A 23469-nucleotide genomic window follows, 5' to 3' on the forward strand; every position below is an offset into this window, starting at 1 on the left:
GGGGGCGGCGCGGGGACCCCCGGCCCGGCGCGGCGGTTTCAAGCTCCCCCGCGGGCGCGCGGCCGGAGCCGCCGGGGCCGGGCCGGGCCGGGATGGCGGCGGGGCAGCGGGGCCGGGGCCGGGGCCGCTGACAGCCGGTGCCGCGCCGCCGCCCCAGCATGTACGCCAAGGGCAAGGGCTCCGGCGTGCCCTCGGACGGCCAGGCCCGCGAGAAGTGAGTGCGGCGGGGGCGGGCGCGGGGCCGGGGGCGCGGAAGTTTTGCCGGGGCGGCTGCCGGGGGGAGCGGGGCCGGGGGGGGGGGGCGGGGGGCGGAGGGACCCCCGCGGCCCCGCCCCGCCCGGGCGCACCGGCAGCGCCGCGGGGCAGCGGGAGCCGTCGGGGCTCAAACGGGCACCGGGAAGACTCGGTGCGCCCCGGGCCGCGGCAGCCCCCGGGGGGCCGGGATGTGTCCCCCCCGCCGGGCACTGCCATCCCCCGGGGCACCGGGATGTGTCGTCCCCCCCCCGCCGGGCACTGCCATCCCCCGGGGCACCGGGATGTGTCCTCCCTCCGCGGGGCACTGCCATCCCCCGGGGCGCCGGGATGTGTCCCCCCCCGCCGGACACTGCCATCCCCCGGAGCACCGGGATGTACCCCCCACACACACCGGGCACTGCCATCCCTCGGGGCACCGGGGGCTGCCGTGCGCCCCCCCGGGCCCTGCCATGACCCAGGGCTGTGGGGGCCGTGATGCCCCGCCAGGGCCGCGGCATCCCCCGGGGCACCGGGTCCGGGATGTGTCACCCCCCCGGGCACTGCCATGACCCGGGGCACCGAAGACCAAGAGGTGTCGTGTCTTCCCCGGGCACTGCCACCCCTCGGGGCACCGGGGGCCGGGATGTGTCACCTCCTCCTGGGCCGTGCCATCCCCCAGGGCACCGGGGACCAAGATGTGTGTGTGTACCCCCCCCCGGGCACTGCCATCCACCGGGGACCAAGATGTGTCCCCCCCCCGAGCACTGCCATCCACCGGGGCACTGGGGACCAATATGTGTCCCCCCACCCATGGGCTCTGTCATCCTCCAGGGCAGTGGGGGCCGGGCTGTGTCGTCCTCCCTGGGCACTGCCACCCCCCGGGGCACCGGGGGCCTGACCCAGCCCCGTGTCCTGCCCTGGTGCTTGGGGCCACCTGCCGGAGCCGGGGGGCTGCACCCTGCAATGGTCCCCCCAGGCCCAGCCACCCCTGGGGGGTCCGCACGGGTCTCATTCCCCAGTGCCGGGAGGTGATGAAGCACCGGGGGGGGGGGGGGGGGGGGCTGGGGTCCCCCGGAGGGTCCCTTGCCAGGGGCTACCCGTGGTGGCACTCGCCCCTCGGCCAGGTCCCTAGTGGGATGTGTCACCCACCCTGAGTCACGCCCGACAGGAGCCGGGGTGGCCACCCCATGGTGGGGCCGGTGGCCGTGAAAGGGTGCCCGGTGTCACTGGTGGGACTGGTGTCACCGTGCTGCCCGTGGGGGTCCCTTGCAGGGGGGTGACACCGTGTCCCCCTCCTTCATTCCGCACACCCTTACCGGGGGCTGCATCCTGCCCGCTCCCATGTCACTCGGGGTCCCCGCTGCGGGCTCTGTGGGGTGGGGGTGTCCCGGTGCTGGCTGAGTGCCACTGTCCCCTCGGGGGGGGGGGGAGGGGGAAACACCCCGCGGGGTGGGGGCTCCCTGGAGGGCCATGCCCCACTGACACCCCAGCCCTGTCCCTGTCCCCAGGCTGGCGCTGTATGTCTACGAGTACCTGCTGCACGTGGGGGCCCAGAAATCGGCCCAGACCTTCCTGTCGGAGGTAAGAGGGGGGGGCAGCACCCTGTGCCCCCCGGGGCCCTGCAGCCCCCGGGCTCCCTGAGCCCATCCCCGGGGTGTCAGGCCTGGGAAGGCCGTCTGACCCCCCACCCCCCTCCCGCTTTCACAGATCCGATGGGAGAAGAACATCACCCTGGGCGAGCCCCCCGGCTTCCTGCACTCCTGGTGGTGGTGAGTCTGCGGGGGGGGGGGGGGGGGGGGGGGGGCGGGGGGGAGTGGGGCTGGACACCCTCCTCCCGCAGCAGTGGGGCTGGGGGCTGCCCCCCTTCCACACACTGCCGCCACATCACCTCATACCCCATAAACCTGCCGCTCTGCTTTTCCCATCAGTGATTTGGGGGGAGGGTAGGGGTGTGTGTGCCCCCCCCCCACATCCCAGCTACACCCCAGCCACCCCCCCCCCCCCGGCCCCTCCAGATGGATCCAATTTGGTGCTGAGGATGGGGCAGGGGGGGGGCTCCCAGCTTGGGGCTGGACCCCTGCACCCGGGGAGTGCCCCAGCACAGCACCCCGGGGGGAGTGATAGTGATGCTGGGGGGGAGTCCCCACGGGTGGGCATCACACTGGCCGTGCCGGGGGAGGGGGGCTCAGTCGGGGGGGGCTCAGTGGGGCACAGGATGCGGCTGTGCCGGGCGCCGTGGTGCCGCCACCGCTGCATTTAGCCATTTCCAATAAACGATTAGTTGGTGATTTATGGGGGGGGGACACACACACGACGGGGGGGGCGGGGGGGGCATGGCGCCTTCCAGGCCTTTAACCCTCCCGCTGCCGGCACCCGGCCACCACACCCCAAATGTGGGGGGACACCTAGAGACAGCGCTGGGGGGGCACCACTGGCCCCTCTGCTGCTCCATCCTCCCCGGTAGCTGGGGCGGGGGGCGCGGGCGGGGGGACCCCCCCATCCCGCCCTGGGATGCTGCAGCCTGATGTAAAGTCCCAGGAATTTGGGCTACGGCTGTAGCGACTGTTTCCAGGGAAAACAGGCAGCAGCGCCGGAGCTGGGAGGCCCCCGCCACGCCGGAGGGGGGGGGTGGTGGGGGACGGGGTGGGGGGGTGGGGGGTGGGACGGGGGTGGGACACGAGCAGCACCGGCCCCAGCGCTGCCCCAGCCACCCCACCCCCACCCCCAACCATCAGTGACATGAGTGTGGCCGGGCTCAGCCCATGGTGGGGGACACCCCTGGGGCACAGCGGGTGAGGGCGGGATGGGGGGGGGGGGCATGGACACATCTTGGAGGGGGGGGCTCTGACCCACTGTCCGTCCCCTGTCGTGTCCCCCCCAGCGTCTTCTGGGACCTGTACTGTGCTGCTCCGGACCGCCGGGAAACCTGTGAGCACTCCAGCGAGGCCAAAGCCTTCCACGACTATGTGAGTACCACGGTGCTGGGGGGGTTCCCTGCCCCGCTCCCCCCTCCCCACGCTGCCCCCCGCCCCCCACCCCCCCGGTGAGCCGCCCCCCCCGCCCTGTGCCAAGGGCACCGGCGATCTGGGGGTTAATGCTGGCGCTGCCAGCCCCAGCCTGCCAGCCTGGGTGACCTATTTTGCCGGGCGGCAGGGCTAGGGGGGGGGCTAATCCCTGGGGGCCTGACTCAGCCCCCCCCCCTGCCCCGGGACCCCGGCATGCCCATCCCCTGCTGCCACTCCCCCAGGGGACAGGGACCCCTGGATCTGGCCCCATCCCACGGCGCAGGCAAAATAACAGGCTCATTTCCCAACCCGGGGGTACCCCAGTGGGGTTGGGGTCATCCATCCCCCTGCCATCATCCGGTGTCCTTGGGGTCACCGTGGTCCTGGGGCTCTGTGGGACCCCCCCAGTTGGGCCCCCCCCCCGCCCCCCCCCTCGGCAGCTCCACTCATTATTGGCGCCAGCCTTCGGCGAGTTAATTATTGGCGCAGAGTCAACAGCCCGGCTGTGCCCGCTCCTGCAGGCAGCCACCACGGGGGTGGGCAGGGGGGACCTGCATCCTGGGGTGGGGGGGACCCGCTGGGGGGGCTGCAGGGGGCACCGTGCCCTGGGAGTGGCGATGCTGCTGGCTGCCTGGCCCCAGGCGTGTGGGATGCTGCGGGATCCACGGCGCCAAGGGATGCAGGATGCAGTGGCCTCCACGGTGTTGCGGGATGATGCTGCGGGATGCTGCAGTGTGCGGGATGCCGGGGGATGCAGAAGGCCATGGGATGCAGGATGCTGCAGAATCCTAGGTGCCAAGGGATGCGGGATGTGGTGGAACCCATGGCACTGTGGGGTGCGGTGGGGTCGACGGCGTCACAGGATGCTGTGGGATGTGGGATGCGGTGGGGTCCACAGCATCGCAGGATGTGGGATGCTGCGAAATGCAGGATGCTGTGGCGTGCAGGGTGCCAGGGGATGCAGAAGGCCTTAGGATGCAGGATGCTGCAGGGGCCGTGGTGCTGCAGGATGCAGGTTGTGGTGGGATCTGCAGCACCATGAGATGCTGTGGGGTCCATGGTGCCGCAGGATGCAGGATGCTGTGTCGTGTAGGGTGCCAGGGAATGCAGAAGGCCGTTGGATGTGGGATGCTGTGGGATATGCAGTGCTGTGGGATACAGGATGCTGCAGTATCCACGGTGCTGAGGGATGCAGGATGCTGCGGGTGCCCCGGCCCCGGGGGGGGTGTGCGGGAAGCTGTGGGATACGCAGTGCTGGGGTGTTCAGGCTGCTGCAGGATGCAGGAGGCCACAGGGCCCGCATTGCCCCCGACCTTCTCCCCATCCCGCCGGAGCAGGGCCGGAGCTGCTCCCCGTGCCCTCCCCCCTCCCTGGGTGCTCAGCACCCACAGCAGCACCCAGCTTGGGGAGGGGGGTGGCCGTGGCGCCCTCCCAGACACCCCTTACCCCTACGGGGCCGGCAGGTCCCCGTGGGTGCGCGTGAGCACGCGTGTGCCTGCGCCAGCAGCGCGAGGGCTGCCGGGGCTGCAGCAGGGCCCCCCCCGCCGCCCCCGGCCCCGGCGCTGCGCAGAGCTGATTTCCATGCTGGAATTAATGAGGCTGCCGGTGCGGTGACGGGGACGGGGACGCGGCACGGGTCAGGCCGCGTTGCCATGGCAGTGCTGCCTGGCAGGCAGAGCCGGGGCGCTGGGGACCGCTGGGGGCGAGCCCCCGCAGCCCCCCCCCCCTGCACCCCCTGGGCTGCTCGGCACAACCGCATCCCCCGCCTGGTGCCCACCGCCACCAAACCGGTACCCAGGGGGTGAACTGCGGCTCCCTGGTACGGGGTGGGTGTCCCTCACCCTCCCGTGGGTGCTGCTCATTGTGCCCCCCAAGGGCGCATCGGGACCCCCACTGCGAGCATCGTGGGGACGGTGACCCCTCAGCACTGGGGGGGGGCTGGCCAGTGAGGAGCAGCTGTGGCAGCCGGCCCCACAGTGGGGTCTGGGGTCCCCCTGGGGTGGAGCAGTGTGGGGAGCCCCCAGGCTTTGCCCCCCATGTCCCGTCTGTGTGAGTGCCCCCCCCCCCCCCTCCGTTTTCTCCCTGCTGACCTTGAGCTTGCAGGAGGAGCTGAAACTCCCCAACCTGTTGCCATGGCAACTCTGCTTTGCATCACTGAGTGATGGGGGGGCCCAGTTCGGTCCCTGCTATGGTGGGGGCACCACTGTCCCCCTGTGGGGCTGGAGCTGGGGGGCAGGAGGGGCCCTGCTCTGGGCTGGGTGTCAAGCACTGTCCCTGCACTGTGGGGCAGGAGGGGGGGTGTCCCCAAGAGGGGGCAGGGCCTGCACCCCCCTCTGCTTTAGCTTTGTCCCGGGGGGCAGACAGGGCCTCTGTTTCCCCCCAGATGGGCCTCCCCCTGTCCCTGGGGGGCTGTATTGACCCCATAGCCAGGGGGTGATGCTGCTGCCATCTCACCCTTCCCCCCTCCTGGCACCCCTTGGGGTGATGCGGCCGGACCCCCTGGGGCAGCTACTGGCCAGGGACCCGTCCCCCGTGCCACAGAGGGGTGGGCGAGGGTGGGTGGGCACCACAGTGGCTCCGTGATGAGCGTTGTGATGGGCTGTAGTGGCACCATGGCGAGCTCTGTGGTGGAACTGTGGTGGGACTGTAGGAAGCTCTGTGATGGCTCCAGGATGGGCATCATGGTGGGCCATGGTGGGACCATGGAGGGCTCTGTGGTGGCTCTGTTTTGGGTGCCATGTTGGACATTGTGGTGAGACCATGACGGGTTCTGTAATGGCTCCAGGATGGGAAGCATGGTGGGCTCCATGGTGGCTCTGTGGTGGGCACTGTGGTGGGACCATGATGGCTCTGTAATGGCTCCAGGATGGGTACTATGGTGGGCTCCATGGTGGCTCTGTGTTGGACATTGTGGTGGGACTATGATGGGACCATGATGGCTCTGCAATGGCTCCAGGATGGGGACTGTGGTGGGCTCCATGGCGGCTCTGTGTTGGACATTGTGGTGGGACCATGGTGGGACCATGATGGCTCTGTGATGTCTCCAGGATGGGGACCACAGCGGGCTCCATGGTGGGACCACGGTGGGCTCTGTGGTGGCTCCCTGATGAGCTTCATGGTGGGCCCATGGTGGGATCCCTGACCGGCCCCGTGCTGGGCACACCAGCTCTGTGCCACCCTGTCCCCTCCAAAGATCCCCGAAGTGCTCAGGGGCTCCCCAGCACCTCACCCCAACCCCAGGGTCTGGCTTGGGGGGGCACTGTCCCTACCACACCAGGGACCGAGGGGTTAACAGTGGGGGGGTGCAGGGCACTGGGAGTGGGTTTGGGATAGGAAGGGGCTATGCCTGTCCCCTCCCCCAGCCCCCCCAGTTTCCCCCAGGCTGCTGGGTTTGGCTGCTGGCACAGACTCCCATTGTCTTCCACCCGCCCCCTGGGGCTGGGGAGCGCCCGGGGTCGCATCCTGCAGCTGGGAAATGAGGCTGGGGGCCCCAGGACACCCCCCGCCCCAGCCCCTGGGTCCTGGAAAGCATTGGGCTCCAGTGTGGCTACCGTGGGACGGGGAGCCCTGGCTGGGTGCCCCTAGGCACCCACTGTCACCCGTGTACATGGCGTGACCCGTGTACATGGCGTGACCCATGTGCTGGCGTGACCCGTGTACATGGCGTGACCTGTGTGCCCACTGCGGGGGCCCCCGGGGGGTCTCTCCCTCCCCAGCCAGCATCCCCCCCCTCCCCCACACCAGAGCCAGCAGCACCCAGGGGTGTCCCATCTCCGCCCCCCCCCCCCCCCCCCCACGTGCTGGGTGATGCCCCCCCTCCAAGAGCAGCCACGACCCCCTCTCCCCGCAGGGCTGGGGGGGCTGGGGGGCGGTGCGGGGCCCCCCGGGTGGAGGGGGCAGCGTGGCCCCCCCCCTCCCTTCTCCTCCTTCCGTACAAATTGAAACCAGTTGTGGTGGAGGGGCCGAGCCGGAAAGCCGGCACATTCCTTCCCTTAACAGCTCCCCTCGGACCAGGCCGGCCGGCGAGGGGGGCCAGGGCCCCCTGCCCGCGCCCCCCAGCCCCGCCAGCCCCCCGGGGGTCCCCCCGTAGCCCTCCCGGCCCCCCCAGTGGGGCAGGATGGGGGGGACACACCGCCTTCTCCATGCGCTGCCCTCTTGCTCACACCCGCCTGGACCGGTGGCTCCTGGGGGACATGGGGACAGGGTGGCCCTGGGGCTGCAGGCAGGTGGGACGCGCCGGTGGCCCCCAGTCGCGAGGGGCAGCCCCCCCGGGTGCACACACACACACCCCCCCCCCCCCCACACACACACACACGATGCCCCGGTGCAGACGTACGGGGATGGGCAGGGGGGCTGGGGGGCTGCTGGGGACACCCCCCCGGTGCTGAGCTCAGGGGGGTGGCGGGGGCCGCCGAGGACACCTCCCCGGTGCTGATCCTGGGGTGTGGGGGGGGGCTGCTGGGGAGCCCCTCTGGTGCTGGTCTCGGGGTGGTGATGGGGGGCTGCTGGGGACCCCCACCTCCAGTGCTGATCTCGGTGTGGTGGCGGGGGGCTGCTGGGGACCCCCACCCCTGGTGCTGAGCTTGGGGTGGTGGCGGGGGGCTGCTGGGGACGACCCCCACCCCCGGTGCTGAGCTCTCCTTTCCCTGCAGAGTGCGGCAGCGGCTCCCAGCCCGGTGATGGGGAACTTGCCCCCCGGCGACGGCATCCCGGGGGGGCCCATGCCCCCCGCCTTCTTCCAGGTACCAGCCGCCTGCACCATGTCCTGGGGCTGTGCCCCACCCCCCCCAGGCTGTGCTGCCTGCGGGGGTCCCGGGGCAGGGTGGCGGGGACCCTGCTGTATGTGCTGGTGCACCGTGAGCACACATGTGTGAGCATGTGCATGTGTGTAAGCATGTGTGCGTGCTGGCATGCGTAGGTGTGCATGCACACGTTGAGCTTGCTTGTGCGTGAGCGTGCACGTGTGAGCATACTGGTGCATGCATGCGTGTGTGCATGAACATGCATGAGCATTGCGTGTTGGTGCGCACGGGGGGGGTGAGCATGCACACGTGCTCGCAGAGCTGTGCGTGCGTGCATGGCGCGGGTGTGCATGCAGAGCGGGCTCGTGGCTGTGCGTGGGCACTGCACTTCTGCACACATATGTGAGCACGTGGGGGGTGTGGGCACACGTGTGAGTGCCTCTGTGTGTGTGAGTGCACGCGTGTGAGCCTGTGTGCGTGCCAGGGCCCTTGCACATGGTGCTGAGGGACCTGCCTGTGCTCCCCGGGGTGTGCGTGCCCTTAGCGTGTGCGTGCCCTTAGCGTGTGCGCACACTTGAGCCCCACATCTGCGTGCAGCCGGGGGCATTACATGAACCAAGCCCCCCCCCACCCCCCCGGCACAGCCCCTCCCCCCCCAGTGCTCCCCACACAGCCCCGGGCTGGGGCCAGCCCTGTGCCCCCCCATGCCCCCCACCGGGGTGCCCCCCCCGGGGGCCGCTGCCCCCCCCCCCGCCGCTGCGCCCCCCCCCCCATAACCGTGTTTTATTTCTCTTGAAGGGACCTGCGGGCTCTCAGCCATCACCCCACGCCCAACCTCCGCCCCACAACCCCGGGGCCCCCATGCTGGGGCCGCACAGCCAGGTAAGGCTGGGCACAGCCCGGCAGCCCCCGGCCACCCCCCAGCGCCCGCAGGTGTGCCCCGCCCCCCCCCCCAGCCCCCCAGGGTAATGCCGCAGCCCCCCCCGCCCTAACCCTGGCTCACCCCCCCCCAACTCTCTCTCTTGCAGCCCTTCATGTCCCCCCGCTACCCCGGCGGCCCCCGGCCCCCGCTCCGGATGCCGAACCAGGTGAGGTGGTTGTCCTCCCCCCAAGTGGGTGCAGACCCCTCTGGGTGGGGGCCCTCCAGCACCCTGACCCACTGTCCCCCCTGCGCTGCAGCCTCCCGTGGGTGTCCCCGGCTCCCAGCCGCTGCTGCCCAACGCCATGGATCCGGCCGCGCGGTCGCAGGGTGAGTTGGGGGGTCCCTGTCCCCCTGTGTCCCTCCGCCCATCAGTGTGGGGGGGCCGTGGGGTCTCATGCCTCCCCTGTCCCTCTGAGCAGGACATCCCGGCATGGGGGGCCCGATGCAGCGCATGAACCCCCCGCGAGGCATGGCCGGCATGGCCCCCCAGGTGAGGGCACGGAGGGGGGTGGGGGTGGGGGTGGGGGGGATCGGGATACAGGGACGGGGTGCAGGGGATGGGATGTAGGGATGGGGACAGGGGTGGGGACAAGGGGACAGGGGTGGGGACCGAGATAAGGGGATGGGGACTGGGGGACAGGGATACAGGGATGGGGACAGGGATACAGGGATGGGGAGCAGGGTACAGGGATGGGGACAGGGGGACAGGGATGGGGACTGGGGTACAGGCCTGGGGACAGGGGGACAGGGATACAGGGATGGGGACAGGGATACAGGGATGGGGAGCAGGGTACAGGGATGGGGACAGGGGGACAGGGATGGCGACAGGGATACAGGAATGGGGAACAGGGTATGGGAATGGAGTTGGACAAGGGACATCTGGGGACAAGGATGGGACTGGGGGTGGGGATAGAGGGATGGGGTTGAGACTGGGGACAGGGAGACACGGACGGGGTTGGGAACAAGGAGATATGGATGGGGCTGGGGACAGGGAGACATGGACGGGGACAGGGCTGGGGCTGGGGACAGTGATGGGGACATCCCAACCCCTGCTGACCCCCTGCTCTCCCCACAGACCTATGGCAGTGGGATGCGCCCCCCCCCCAGCTCGCTGGCCGGCCCTGGCATGCCCGCCATGAACATGTAAGGCAGCCCCCCCTCGCCCCTCCCCCGCCCCACAGCTGGGCAGGGGGTGCTGGGTGGCCACGCAGGGTGGGGGGCCCAGGGGCCGGCGGGACCCCCCTCACCTCTCCCCTTGCCTTCCAGGGGCCCCGGTGGCCGCGGGCCCTGGCCGAACCCCAACGCCAACTCTGTAAGTTGAGGGGGGGGAGGGAATACCGGGGCAGGGGGTGGCGGTGGGTGGGGGTGTGCAGGGCACAACTGGGACTGTGGGGATGCTGGCCCTGTGCCCCCCATACTGACCCTCCCTCTTGTCCCCCCCAGATTGCCTACTCCTCCTCGTCCCCTGGGAACTATGTGGTGAGTGTCAGGGTGCGCTTTTTTTTGGGGGGGGGGGGGCACATGCTGCAGGCAAACTGGCTGTGACCCCTCCCAACCCACCTCCCCTCTCTCCCCCCCAGGGCCCTCCCGGGGGCGGTGGCCCCCCTGGCACCCCCATCCTGCCCAGCCCCGGAGGTGAGTGTCTGCAGGGATGGGACAAGGCGCAGGGGGTGGGGGGACATTGCTGGAGGGGGGGGGGGTGGGGCGGGATGTGGGGGTGCCCTGCTCACCCCCCTCCCCCTATGTGTGTCCCCCCCCCAGACTCCACCAACTCCAGTGAGAACATGTACACCATGATGAACCCCATCGGGCCCGCGGGGAACAGACCGAACGTGAGTGATGGGGAGGGGGCGGGGGGGGGGGATGGGGGGGGTCCCACATCACTCACTCCCCCCTTCCCTTCCAGTTCCCAATGGGGCCCGGACCTGAGGGGCCCATGGGCGGCATGAGCGCGATGGAGCCGCATCACATGAACGGATCCTTAGGTGGGTACCCCCCCAGACCCTCCCCGCGGCAGGGGGTGCCCCACCCCCCCACCCCCCCACCCCCCCAAGGTGGTCCCCAGCCCTGCTGCGGCCGCATCCTGCGGCCCGTGGGCTCCATCTGCGGGCGGCCGGGCTCAGTGCAGGGCTGGGGGGGCGGGGGGGGGGGGTACGGATCGAGGTGGGGTCACTCATGCACTGCTGGTGCCTTTGCAGGCTCCGGGGACATGGACGGGCTGCCAAAGGTGAGTGCGGGGACCCCCGCGTGCGCTGGGACACCGCCATGCCCTGGGGACCCCCCCAGCTCCATGTACTGGGGTGCCTGTGCATGGGCAGACCCTGTAATGCTGGGACCCCTGTGCACTGGGACCCCCCCTCCCCAACACGCACTGGGACCCCCCCATGCACTGGGACCCCATTTATTGTGGTGCCCACCCTCCCTAACAGGTACTGGGACCCCATTTATTTGGAGGCCCTCCCCAACATACACTGGGACCCCCCCATACACTGGGACCCCATTTATTGGGGTGCCCCCCTCCCCAACATATACTGGGACCCCCTCCATGTACTGGGACCTCATTTATTTGGAATCCCCCCCCTCAACATACACTGGGACACACACACACCCATTTACTGGGACACCCTCCCATTTACTGGGATCCCATTTATTGGGATGCGCCCCCCCAACATACACTGGGACCCCACCCATGTACTGGGACCCCGTTTATTGGGACCCCCCCCCAACATACACTGGGACCCCATTTATTGTGGTGCCCACCCTCCCTAACAGGTACTGGGACCCCATTTATTGGGGTGCCCCCCTCCCCAACATACACTGGGACCCCCCCATACACTGGGACCCCATTTATTGGGGTGCCCCCCTCCCCAACATACACTGGGACCCCCTCCATGTACTGGGACCTCATTTATTTGGAATCCCCCCCCCTCAACATACACTGGGACACCCCCCCCCCCATTTACTGGGACACCCTCCCATTTACTGGGATCCCATTTATTGAGCCCCCCCCTGCACTGGCCCCCCCTGCACTGGAACCCCCCACCAATGTATTGCCCCCCCCCCCCCCTGTACTGGGACCTCCCCATGCCCTGAGATCCCATGCCCTGCCCCCCCCATTTACTGGGCCTGCCAATACACCGGGCGCCCCCCATACACCATTCCCCCCCCCTCCCCTAACATTTTTCTCTCCCCCCCCCAGAGCTCCCCCAGTAACCTGGGGGCCCTGAGCAACCCCCCTGGCACCCCGCGGGACGACGCCGAGCTGAGCAGCAATTTCTTAAACCCCTTCCAAAGCGACAGCGTAAGGGACCCCTGGGGGGCTGGCGGGGGGGTTGGTGGCCTGTGGGGGGCCCAGCAGCTGGGGATGGGGGGGGGGGGCAATAACAAAGTCCCCGTGGCAGACCCCCCATGGCAGCGGGGGGGTTGTCATGGCCAATCGGCTGGGAAACATGAGGTGGGCGGAGGGGGGGGGTGGGGGGGTGGGTAGAAGGAGTGTGCCCCCCCGCGACCCCCTCCCCAATTAACCCTCTGGTGTCTCCGCTCTCTCTAGTACTCGCCCAGCATGACAATGAGCGTGTGAGCCCAGCGCCGAGGCTGCCGACCGCCAGATGAAAAATAATTAATAATAATTACCAACCCCCCCAGCCCCCCACCCCTCCGCCAGAAAACACGAAACAAACAAACAAAAAAATGCGGAAAAAATAATAATAATTAGAAATAAGACCTGTGACTTACGTACTGCCCACCTGCCCCCACAGCAGGGCTCCCCCCAACCCCCCCCAGCTCTGGGACCCCCCCCCCCCCCACAGACACCCCCCCGGGTGGGAGCAGGCACTGGGGTGGGGGTTCTGGCACTGTGGTGGGGGGGGGTGGGGTGGTGCCAGCCCCCCCCACCCCAAGCATGGGGAGGGGGATTTGGGGGGCGGGGGGGGTGTTCATGGCATTGTGGCCCCCCTCCATGGCAGGTGGTGACACATCCATCCCCCCCCCCCCCCCCCAGGATGGGGAGGGAGATTCGGAGGGGGGTCACAGCGCTGTGCCCCCACCCCGTGGCATGCAGCCTGGCTGGGGCACATGCACTTAATGGCAATTAGCTGCACTGCTAATGAGCGGTGCCCCCTACCCCCGGGGAGGGTGCAACCCCCTCCCAGTTCTCCCAGTACCCTTCCTGCTGGGCACCCCCCCCACCCCCGGGAGGGGGGGCCCATAACTATCCCCCAGCCCTGCCAAAGCCCTGGGGGTGCTCATACGCCAGCGCAGCCCCCCCAGTGTGGGTGCAGCCCCCCCCAGCCAGGGGCACCCCAGGCTGTGGGGGGGGGGGGTGGGGGGGTTGGGGGGGGCCAAGCCATACCTCCCCCCACGGAGCACCCGCCCCCCCAAGCGCTCTATAGGGCAGGCCCCAGTGCAGAGAGCAGCCCCCCCCCGGCAGCGAGCCGGCCCCGGGGGGGTCCCGGCCCCCAGCCCCGTCTGCGTGCTCAGCCAGCACTGTGATCCCCGGCCCCCCCCGAGCGCCAGACCGGGGCCCCCCGCCCCCCCCCCAGGGACCACTTGTAAAACTTTAATATGAAGGATTTTTTTTTTTTTTTTTTTGTGTGGGTTTTTTTTTTCTGACTTTTTTCCTCTTTTATAACAGAAAGGACCTCAACACCCCCTGCCCCCTCCCTCCCCCCCCCCCCCCCAAAAAAAAACCAACCAACCCAACCTGCCTCCACACACCCAGGCCCCCTCCTCTGTACAGCCCTGTGCTGGGGGGGGCCCTATCTTACCCCCCCGCCGAGGTGGGGGGCAGCCCCCAGCCCCTGTAGGGGTAGCACCCACCATAGGCATAGTCGTTCTGTGTAGGGACCCCCCCCCCCATTTCTAGTCCCCAGAGCCTTTAGAGCCCCCGTTGCTTATCTAAACAAAACAGCCCCCCCAAAAAAACAACAAAAAAAAGTACAAAAAAAAAAAAAAAAAACCCACCCCAAAACAACCCCCCCACCCCCCCATCAATAAATGTAATTTGATTTTTTTTCAGAAGGTGCCAGTGTTTTGGCTCTTGCTTTGCCCAGGGCTGGGGGGGGGGGGGGGGGGAGGGGCGGTAGCAGGCGAGACGCGGGGGGGCCACACTGCTCCGGGTTTATTGGCGGGTACAAAGCTTCACAGTTTCGAGTTGGTGTCAGAGCCGAGCACTTGGGGGGGGGGGGGGGGGTAGGTCCCAGACCCCCAACCCCTCCCCCCCCCCCCCCCAATCCACCCCCCCCCCCCCCCCCCCCTAAAAAGCTGATACGAAATACAAAAAGGCGCTCGCTGTTAGTCGGCTCCGTCAATGTGGAGGGGGGTCCGGGGGGGTCCCGGCCGGGGGGTGCCGGCGCAGGGGTGCCCGTTGAGCTGAGTGGTGGCCGGTGTCTTCTTGGGGGCGAGGGGGCAGGCGGCCCCCCCGGGGCAGGCGCGCTTCGGGCTGGGCACCGGCCGCTGCATCTTGTGCTCCAGCAGCATGTGGTTCTGGGGGGGCAGCCCCAGGCAGGCCCTGGGGGGGGGAAGGGGGGGCTCAGGGATGGGCACCCCACTGCTGGGGAAGGCACCGCATGTGCCAGGAGCCAGTAGTGCCAGGGACACTGCGGTGATGGGCAGCCTGGGCACGGCCCTGGGACCCACTGGGGCTGGGCACCCCATGCATTCGGCACTAGAACCCATTGGTGCTGGGCACAGGGAGCCACTGGTGCTGGGAGCCCCACGCACTGGGCACTGGGACCCACTGGTACTGGGAGCCCCATGCACTGGGACCCACTGGTGCTGGGCATCCCCCTGGACATCAGGTACTGGGACCCCTTGGTTCTGCGACCCACAGGCACCGGGCATCCTGGGCATCCCATGCAGTGGGCACTGGGACCTACTGGTACTGGGCAACCCCTAGGCATGAGGTACTGGGACCCACTGGTTCTGGGAACCAAAAGCATTGGGCACTGGGACCCACTGGTGTAGAACACTCTGGGCATCAGATACCAGGGTCTGTGGGTGTTGGACACCCCGAGCACTGGGACCTGCTCCCACTGGGCACTGGGGCTTCAGCCACGCTGGGACCCGCTGGTGCTGGGCAGCACCAGGACCCACCAGCACTGAGCACCCTTGGCACTGGGACCATCGCCTTCGGGCACCAGGACACACCAGCACTGGGTCCCACAGGTGGGGGGCACTGGGACCCACTAGGTGGTCCAGGCACTGATCACCAGCATCTACTGGCTCTAGACACCCCACACACAGGCACTGGGCACCCATGGGTGCTGGGGACCCACTGGTGGCGCAGGCACTGGGACCTACTGGTGGCCCAGGCACTGGCTCCCACAGGCGGGGGGGTGCACTGATCACCAGGACCTACTGGCTCTGGACACCCCACACACAGGCACCGGGCACCCACGGGTGCTGGGGACCCACTGGTGGTGGCACCGGGACCTCTGCAAGCCTCGGGTGCCACCCAGGGGCAGCGGGGCGGGGGGATGGGCACCCCCTGGCGTGGGGACTGGCAGGTACCTCAGGATGTTCTCGATGCAGCTGCGCTGGCGGAAGAGCGCGTTGACCACGGGGGTGCCCTCGGGCACCAGCGGGGCCTTGCAGAGGAAGGCGACGATGGAGAGGATGCTGTGGAAGCCCTGGAACTCGGGGTCGGCCTCGGTGCAGAAGGTGACGCGCTGGCACAGCTCCGTCAGGATGGCCAGGTCCAGGATGATGGGGCTGGCCAGCAGCGAGTCCTGCGGGCCGGCAGCGAGGTGAGCCCCACCCCCTGGGGATGCACCCCTCCCCCCCCCGGGGGACAGCCTGGCCCCCCCCCCCCCCCGCACCTCGCAGGTGTTGTGGATGACGATGGTGTTGGTGCCACCCATCATGATCTCCGACGTGTACTCGTCCAGCGCGCGCTTGCTGTCCCCCACGTAGGGCACGTACTTGATCACCACCTGCGAAGCGACGGCCCCGTCACCGCCCCGTCACCTCCGTGGGCACCGCGTGTCCCCAGCCCCCAACTCACGCAGTGGTCAGGCTTGTCCTGGGGGCCGTAGAGGATGGGGTTGGCCTGGACGGTGTCGTCCACCACGTTGCTCTTGGAGATCTCCTTGGAGCGGAACTGCTGCGGGGCCGAGAGGTTCTTCCCGTCGTTGTTCCCCAGGTGGTTGTAGCTCACGATGGACTTGGTCTGGGCAGGGCGTGCAGGCAGGTCACCCCCCATCCCAGGCAGGTCCCCCCACCCCACCTGCCCTGTCCCCACGTACCTTCAGTCCAGCACCCACCAAGAAGTCCACCAACACCGACTTCAGCTTGGTCTGACCCGACTTGAAGTCATCGCCGCAGACAAAGACGCAGCGCTGGCTGGCCAGCTCCAGCACCCCTGGCACGAAGGTGTTCTGGGGGGAGCCGTTGATGTAGGCGCAGCCCTCCAGGATGCTGGCCACGGCGAAGAGCGTGGACGGGGACACCTCCAGGCCTTGCTGTGGGGACACAGGCCAGCTCAGCACCGCTGGGGTGCTGGCATCACCCCCCTACCCTGTCCCCTCCCGTCCCCTGACCTCGATGGCCCGCAGCAGGTTGTCGGCGGTGTCATTGAGCCCCGGGACGACGTCGCAGAAGCGCTCCGTGTTGGCCGTCCAGAGGACGATGACTTTGTCCACCCCGCTGGTCTCCCTGAAGTCCCGGATGTCCCGGCGGATCTGCTCCACCTGGGACACCACCGAGGGGGACGCATCAGTGTGGTGGCATCCCCCCCATTGCCTGTGTCCATGCGTGTCCCCCCCGGCTGCCACCGCCCCACCAGGACCTGCTCAGCCATGGACCCACGGAGGACGTTGTCCGCCCGCTCCTCCTGGTTGGCGGCGATGAACTCGGGGATGTAGATGGAGGGTCGGGGCTTCAGCTTCTCCAGGTGGGGCCAGAGCTGCTCCTGCAGCGGCCAGTCCAGCACCTCTGCTCGCCGCATGGCCTCCGCCAGGTTCAGCGAGGAGATGTCCCAGCCTAGGGGACAAGAGGTGACCCAACTGCTCAGGGTCCCCCGCCCCATTGCGGGGTACCCCCCTGTGTCCCACCTACCATCAAAAATGATGTCATTGGGGTGCACCATGGGCAGCAGGTCCCGGAAAGGCACGTAGACGTCGCCAGTGGGGCTGGTGCCCAGGCAGACGGTGGAGGCTTGGAGCAGGGAGCCGTAGTAGTTGGCTTTCTGGGATGGAGAACACATGGATGAGCTGCTGGCGCAAGGGGGAGGGGGTCCCTGGCACGCCCAAACCAGGGGACCGGGGCTGTAGACCACCTCCGCAGCAGCAGGGAGGAGATGGGGGCGCAGGGCCCAGGTGCGGATGGGAGCAGCTGGGCTCAGCGTCCCCATCTCTGCAGGACACCTGGGGGCTGGGACCCCACAAGGGACACCCACCTTGCGCCCCGTCTTGGTCATCCAGGAGAGCCCCAGCTTGTTGGCCAGCACGGCCGCCGTCACCGTGGTGCCGTTGTTGCCCCCCCAGCCCACCAGCATCACCCCCAGGCGAGGGACCTGCCGCCCCGTCCGGAAGGTGAAGCGGGTTGAACACGGCCGCACCTGGGGGACACAGAGAGGGGACGCGTGGGGATGAGGGGAGCCCCCCGGGGCGCCCCCCGGCAGCCCCCTGCCCCCCGCACCTTGGTGACACCGTTCTCCTTGCAGACGTGCACGGTGCTGTACGTGTACTTGGCCTCGATGAAGTCTTTGCTGTACGTGACATCGGGGCTCTCCACAAGGAATGTCTCTGCCATTGTTCCTGGAGCTGGAACAGGAGGGAATGGGTGTCAGCGCCGCAGGCCTGGCACGCCGAGCCCCCCCACCCAGCCCCCCCACCCTGCCGGGACCAGGCGCCGGCACCGCTCCCCGCCAGGCTGTGCCGCTGGTGGGGACCGTTGGCTCCCTGCCCTGGTGCCACCCAGCGTGACAGCGGGGCTGCCACCACCGTCCCTGCCCACGCAGCGGCACCAGGACAGGCTACGGGGGTGTAACTGCCCCACCCCCCCCCCAGCACCTCACTGAGCCCCCAGCAAGCCAGGAGGGTGCAGGGTCCCCATCCTGCTCGGGGCAGGTAGGAGGCTGTCACTGCTGTCACCCCCCCTGGGGGTGGCAGGGGGCACAGGAGGGCATGGGGGACTAGGGATGCTCCCAGGGGACACGGGGACAGGCGGTGTCACAGCACCCCAGGGTGGCACAGGGGACATGGGGACAGAGGGTGTCCTCGCTCCAAGGAGTGTGGGGAATTTGGGGCCAGGGGCTGTCCCTGTACCCTGGGCTCGCAGAGAGTGCAGGGGACATGGGGACCAGGGCTGTGCCCGCTCCCTGGGGTGGCAGAAGGGACACGGGGATAGGGGATGTCCCAGCACCTTTGGGTGCTAGGGTGTGCAGGGGACAGGGCCTGTCCCTGCACCCCAGGGTGCCACAGGGGACAGGAGGACAGGGAGTGTCCCAGCAACTTGGGGTGGCACAGGGGCTGTCCCTGCTCCCCGGAGTGGCAGACAGTGCAAGGGACATGGGGACTGCGCTGTCCCTGCCGCCAGGGTGGCAGAGGGGACATGGGGACACGGGCTGCCTCTGCTCCCTGGGGTGGCAGAGGGGAGAGGGGACATGGGGACAGGGTGTCCCAGTACTCTGGGGTGCCAAGGGGTGCAGGGGACATGGGGACCGAGCTGTCCCTGCAACCAGGGGTAGCAGAGGGGACATGGGGATGGGGGGACGGGGCGTCCCAGCACTGTGAGGTACCAAGGGGCGCAGGGGACATGGGGACGGGGTGTTCCAGCAGCCGAGGGTGGCAGAGCGGGCATGGGGACAGGAGCTGACCCTGCTCCCCGGGGTGGCAGAGGGGACATGGGGACAGGGGGATGGGCTATCCCAGCACCCTGGCGTGCCAAGGAGTGTAGGGGACATGGGGACTGAGCTGTCCCTGCCCCCGGGGTGACAGAGGGGACACGGGGACAGGGGATGACCCTGGCGCCCCCGCGTGTCCGGGGCACGGGGAGGACACGGGCCGGGACCGCAGAACTGACCCCCTTCCCGGGGCCGCCCCCGCCCTCCCCGCGGGCACTCACCGGGCCGGGCCGGGCGCGCTGGAGCCGGTGGCGGAGCCGGGGCCGGTGCTGCCCCGCGGGGGATGGTGCGATCGCGGCTGCGGCCGCCCCGGCTCCCGCCGCTTAATCGGCTCCCAGGCCCCGCCCGCCCCGCCCGCCCCGCCCCCAACCGGCCCCGCGCCCCCCCGCACGTGCCCCGGCCCCCCCGCCCGGTTCCCCCGACCCCCCCGGCCCCGGCCCCGCGGCAGGTGCGGGGCGGCCCCGGGCGCCGGCGGCGGCTCTTACCGGGGGGGGGGGGGGGGGGGGGGGGGGCGGCGGGAGCGGGAGGCGCCGGCGGGGGCAGCGGCCGCTGACCCGGGAAGGGGAAGTGGCGCCGGTGCCGGGACCGGGCCGGGGGTCCCGCCGCCGCCTTCCGGCCACTGGCTGCCCCGGCGTCGCGCAGCCCCCGGCACCGGCACCCCCCGCACCCCGCGACCCCCCGGCGGGGGCACCCCGCAGCCCCCGGCACTCACAGCCCCCCCCGGCACCCCCAGTCCCCAGGGCACCCCCCAGCCCCCCGGCACTCTGCTGTCCCCAGAAAGGGCACCCCGCAGCCCCCAGCATGGGCACCCCAAAGGCCACGGTACCAGCCCCCCGCAGCCCCCCCCCGCCCCGTGCAAGCCCCCAGGCCCGGGCACCCCCCGCTCCCCCGGGCACGGCCCCCCCCCGTGCAGAGCCCCCAGCCCGAGCAGCCGGGGGAGGGGGGGGACACGCCGCAGCCCCCCCCGGCCATGGCAGCGCGGTATGAGGGGCCGCGGCCGCCCCCCCGCCTCCTCCCCCGGCCCCGGCCGCCTTTCAATGGCCCGGCCCCGCTCCAAAGGGCCCCCGGGGCCGCAGCGCCGCCCGGGCGGGCCCCGGCCCCTTCCACACCCCCCGCTCCCCGCAGGCGGCGGGGGCAGCTCCGCTCCGCGCCACCCACCCCCCCGCCCGCGGGCCGGGCTGCGGGGGGCACCCCAGTACCGCCCCGCACCCCCCAGCGGGGCCGGCCCCGGGGGCACCTGCCGCGGGGGGGGAGGTGGGGAGGGGGTCACGGCGGGGACGGGGGGCCCGGGGCAGTAGTGGACGCGGTGGGGCGGTGGGGGGCCGGGGGCACGGCGGGCCGGGGGCGGTGGGCGCAGGGGGAGCACGGCGGGCCAGGGGGGGGTGGGGATCGGTGGGCCGGGGGCTGTGGGGGGCGGGGGGGGGGGGCTGTGGGGGGCTATCGGGGCCGGCGGGCCGGGAGCTATGGTGGGCTGTGGGGGGCTATGGTGGGCTGTGGGGGGCTATGGGGGGCGGTGGGCCGGGAGCTGTGGTGGGCTGTGGGGGGCTATGGGGGGCGGTAGGCCGAGAGCTATGGGGGCTGTGGGGGGCTATGGGGGGCGGTAGGCCGGGAGCTATGGGGGCTGTGGGGGGCTATGGGGGCGGCGGGCCGGGGGCTGTGGGGGGGCCGGGGGCCGGGGCCGTGCCCCCCGCGGGGGAGGCAGAACAATGGTCCCTTGGTGCCGCGCGGGAGGACGGCGCGAGCCCCGCGCAGGAATGCCAGTGCCTCAGCGAATTATTGAAACAAAAATAACATTTCTTTGTACAATAATCCTGGGGCGGGGAGGGTCCGGGCAGCGCTGCCAGGGGCCCAGAACTGGTATTTTTCCACTGCTTTCCTTTTTTTTTTTTTTTTTTCCTCCTCCTTTTTTTATTTCCCTTTTTTTTTTTTTTTTTTTTTTTCTTTCCCCTCGTTGCCCCCCTCCCGTAACTCCCACCATTGTTCCTTCCCTCGTCCCTTCCCACTCCTCCCACGCTCGGCACCGCAGCAGCGGGGCTCCCTTGTTCCATCGCGGCCATGGGCCGGCAGCCCGGGCCGCCCGCCCAGCGCCTTCGCTCCCCAGCTGCCGGGGGCTGGCGGGGGGCCAGGGGGGCTGGCGGGGGGCCAGGCGCGCCGCGCAGCCATAGCGACCAGCCCGCTCCCCCAGCAATGGTGCCCACCCCCCCACACCCCAGCTCTAGGGATGGGTATCCGGGCCACCAAGACCCCACCCCCACCCCAGCAGCCCCCCAGCAATGGTGCCCACCCCCACCACCACCCCAGCCCTAGGGATGGGTATCCGGGCCACCAAGCAGTCCCCCATCCCCGGGAGCCCCCCGTTGCAGTACAAACTCCCCGGTGGTTCATTATAAGCAGGTTCAGGGCCTGATTCTGCATGAGGTGGGGATGCCAGCAGGGATGCTCGATGTCCTGCAAAGGGGCTCAGCCATGGGGGGACACATGCAGGACCCCCCCCCAGCAGGTCAAGCCAAGCAGCCCCAGCTTGATGCATCACGGACATGAGCGGCCCCGGCCACGCTTCCCTCTGTTCTCTGTTGGGGTTTTTTTCCCTCGTGTAAAACAATCCCCCAGCTCTGACCCTTCGTTATCTTCACCTGCGTCAGCTGGTCACAGCTCATCGTCCTCTCCTCCCTATCCCTACGCCATCCCACACCGGTGGGATGCCCAAGGTTGGACCCACGCATGGAAAGGGGCAGAGGGACACATGCTGTGGGGTGGCCGCACTCCTTGGTGGAGGTGCAGCAGCTGCTCCTGCGAGAGGGACCGACCAACCACCCGACCGAGGGACCAACCACCCGACCATGTCAAGGACAAATTATTCTGATGAGCTTCCTCCTGCAAAGGAGCCGCCACCAAAAGGTGCATGGGAAAAACCCACCGTGTTTTTTCCACGTTCCCGAGCATCCCTCCAACCTGCCCGGGGCAGCCAGGACGCTGGGGGTCATCCCTGCCTGCCCACCCCTGCGTGACCCCCACTGAAGGGCAGCGTGTGCCCCACACGGTGCAAAGTGACACTTTCCCCAGGTGTGACCTGAATGACCAGGTCCCCCTGAACCTGCCTGGCCAGCTCAGCCTCGGCACCCAGGACCCAGGGATGCAGCCTGGAAGCGATGCTGCCCCTCGGCCCCCCATCGCTGCAGTCCCCACGCTCCCGCCCGGGCGCAGATAAGGCGGCAGCGCCGGGCTGGCTCTGGCACAGCAGACCCAGCCAGTAAATTTCCACTGGGGCAGCTCCGAGTTAATGAGCTCAGTGCGTGACTCCAGCCAGAGCAGGAGCTGCCAGCGGTTCAGAGGAATTCCCCAGGAAAGCTGGGACAGGAGGGGACGGGGACCCCTCCTGCACAAGCGTCCCGTGTCCCACGCACACCCTGCCCTTCAGATGGGCACCCCAGGGTAACCCAGCTCAGGCAAGTGAGGAACCCAAGATGGTACGAGGGGGCCCAGGGTGCAGAGCTTGGCTCAGAGGCAGCATTGGGAACCAAAAGCTTGATCATTTGGGGATTTGCAAGAGCATCAGCTCAACCAGTGTGCCTTGGCACTTGCTGCGTAACCGCATGTCCCATGGGAGCAAACTCTCACTGGCCACGGGAGCATCACCTCCCTGCACGGGTGCTCCTGCTGGTGGGGCAGCTCCAAGGTCAAGGCTGGCGCCACAGGACCGAGCAGACACCTCCCTGTTTCCCTCACCTTCAAAAAAACCCCAGCCAAGACAGCTTTAAGATGTCACCAGAGTGCTGGATACTTTCACCTTTCATGTATTTTGCCATTTTGGGGGTAGAATGCAGAATCCCACACAAAAGCAAGGTGAGCTGCAGAGGCACACGGGCTCGTTACGTACACCGGTGGATCAACCAGATCTACTGCCAGCACTTCGGGTCTCAAGACCAGCGACCCTGTGCCTGTGAGAGGAGGGGATCCCAAAGCAGGCAGCACAGCAACCATGGAAGGGAAGCAGAGAGAGAGGGCATTCTGCTACTGAGCGGTTACCGGAGTGGTTTTACATGCTCCTCCTGTGCCTGCTCCAGCCAGCACGAGCAGCAGACCCAGGGATGCCACAGCAGCTAAGATCAGAGCAAGCAGCCATCGCAACAGCAGAAGAGAGGGACAGGGATGCTGTCTGCATCCCAAGCTTTAGCTGGATGATTCAGACCTGCAGGTGGAGGTGGGAGCTCCGGCAGCGTGGACAGGCAGCGCCTGCACCAGGCTCATCCCCACCTTGCTGCTCTGGCAGCACTGACGTCCCTTCTCCAGCTCCCCACGGATGTGACTCACCCCCCACGCGAGCGAGCTCAGACGTCAAAGCCAGCTCGGCTCACCGGGAGGGAAAGGCGGCAGCCCCCTCCGCAGGGGCACAGCACCTGAACCAGGTCTGGACCCTCCTCGGGAGTTACGCGCTGTCAGAAAGCACCACAGAACTTGAGAAGCTCCCACCGATCCCACGGGAAGCGGCGAGGACCTCGCCTGCCAGCACCACCCCCTGCCTACCTCCGGGCCCTCCAGGCTCCCCTCAAGCTCCCCACTGACACCAGCGGTGGGTGCCTCTCCAAAAGCAGCTTTCCCCCCCCCCCCCAAACCACCGGGGTGCTAAGGCCGCTGGAGTGGGAAGAGCAGAGCTCCTGGCAGGGGCTGGAGATGCCGATCCCCTCAGCCCTGCAGCAGCGGCTTGGGGCCACAGCTCTTCCC

At 69.1% G+C, this 23469-nt stretch overlaps 2 protein-coding genes across 3 annotated transcripts; one reads left to right on the forward strand and one right to left on the reverse strand.

Moving 5' to 3' along the window:
* The first annotated feature begins 51 nt into the window (after positions 1-51).
* On the forward strand, positions 52-12574 carry SSBP4 (single stranded DNA binding protein 4). 2 transcript variants are annotated; one of them, XM_040592769.1, is made up of 18 exons: positions 52-214; positions 1743-1815; positions 1942-2003; positions 3116-3200; positions 7892-7981; positions 8780-8863; positions 9010-9069; positions 9161-9230; positions 9323-9393; positions 9979-10046; positions 10170-10215; positions 10347-10382; positions 10484-10538; positions 10665-10735; positions 10810-10888; positions 11102-11130; positions 12103-12204; positions 12454-12574. In XM_040592769.1, exons 1-18 carry the CDS (start codon positions 159-161, stop codon positions 12481-12483), a joined length of 1167 nt encoding a protein of 388 aa, XP_040448703.1. In that variant the 5' UTR covers positions 52-158; the 3' UTR covers positions 12484-12574. The 2 variants fall into 2 exon arrangements, with proteins under 2 accessions (XP_040448703.1, XP_040448704.1); XM_040592770.1 differs by lacking the exon at positions 8780-8863.
* A 1091-nt stretch (positions 12575-13665) lies between these two features.
* ISYNA1 (inositol-3-phosphate synthase 1) lies at positions 13666-20910 on the reverse strand. Its single transcript, XM_040590460.1, has 12 exons — positions 20723-20910; positions 18969-19123; positions 17541-17665; positions 17299-17460; positions 16959-17088; positions 16690-16883; positions 16442-16591; positions 16148-16363; positions 15907-16071; positions 15722-15835; positions 15414-15631; positions 13666-14412 (listed from the first exon to the last, which is right to left on the reverse strand). Exons 1-12 carry the CDS (start codon positions 20908-20910, stop codon positions 14196-14198), a joined length of 2034 nt encoding a protein of 677 aa, XP_040446394.1. The 3' UTR covers positions 13666-14195.
* Between the last annotated feature and the right edge of the window lie 2559 nt (positions 20911-23469).

The sequence above is a fragment of the Falco naumanni genome, chromosome 4 (assembly GCF_017639655.2).
Source record: "Falco naumanni isolate bFalNau1 chromosome 4, bFalNau1.pat, whole genome shotgun sequence".
In the NCBI taxonomy this organism is placed as follows: Eukaryota; Metazoa; Chordata; class Aves; order Falconiformes; family Falconidae; genus Falco; species Falco naumanni.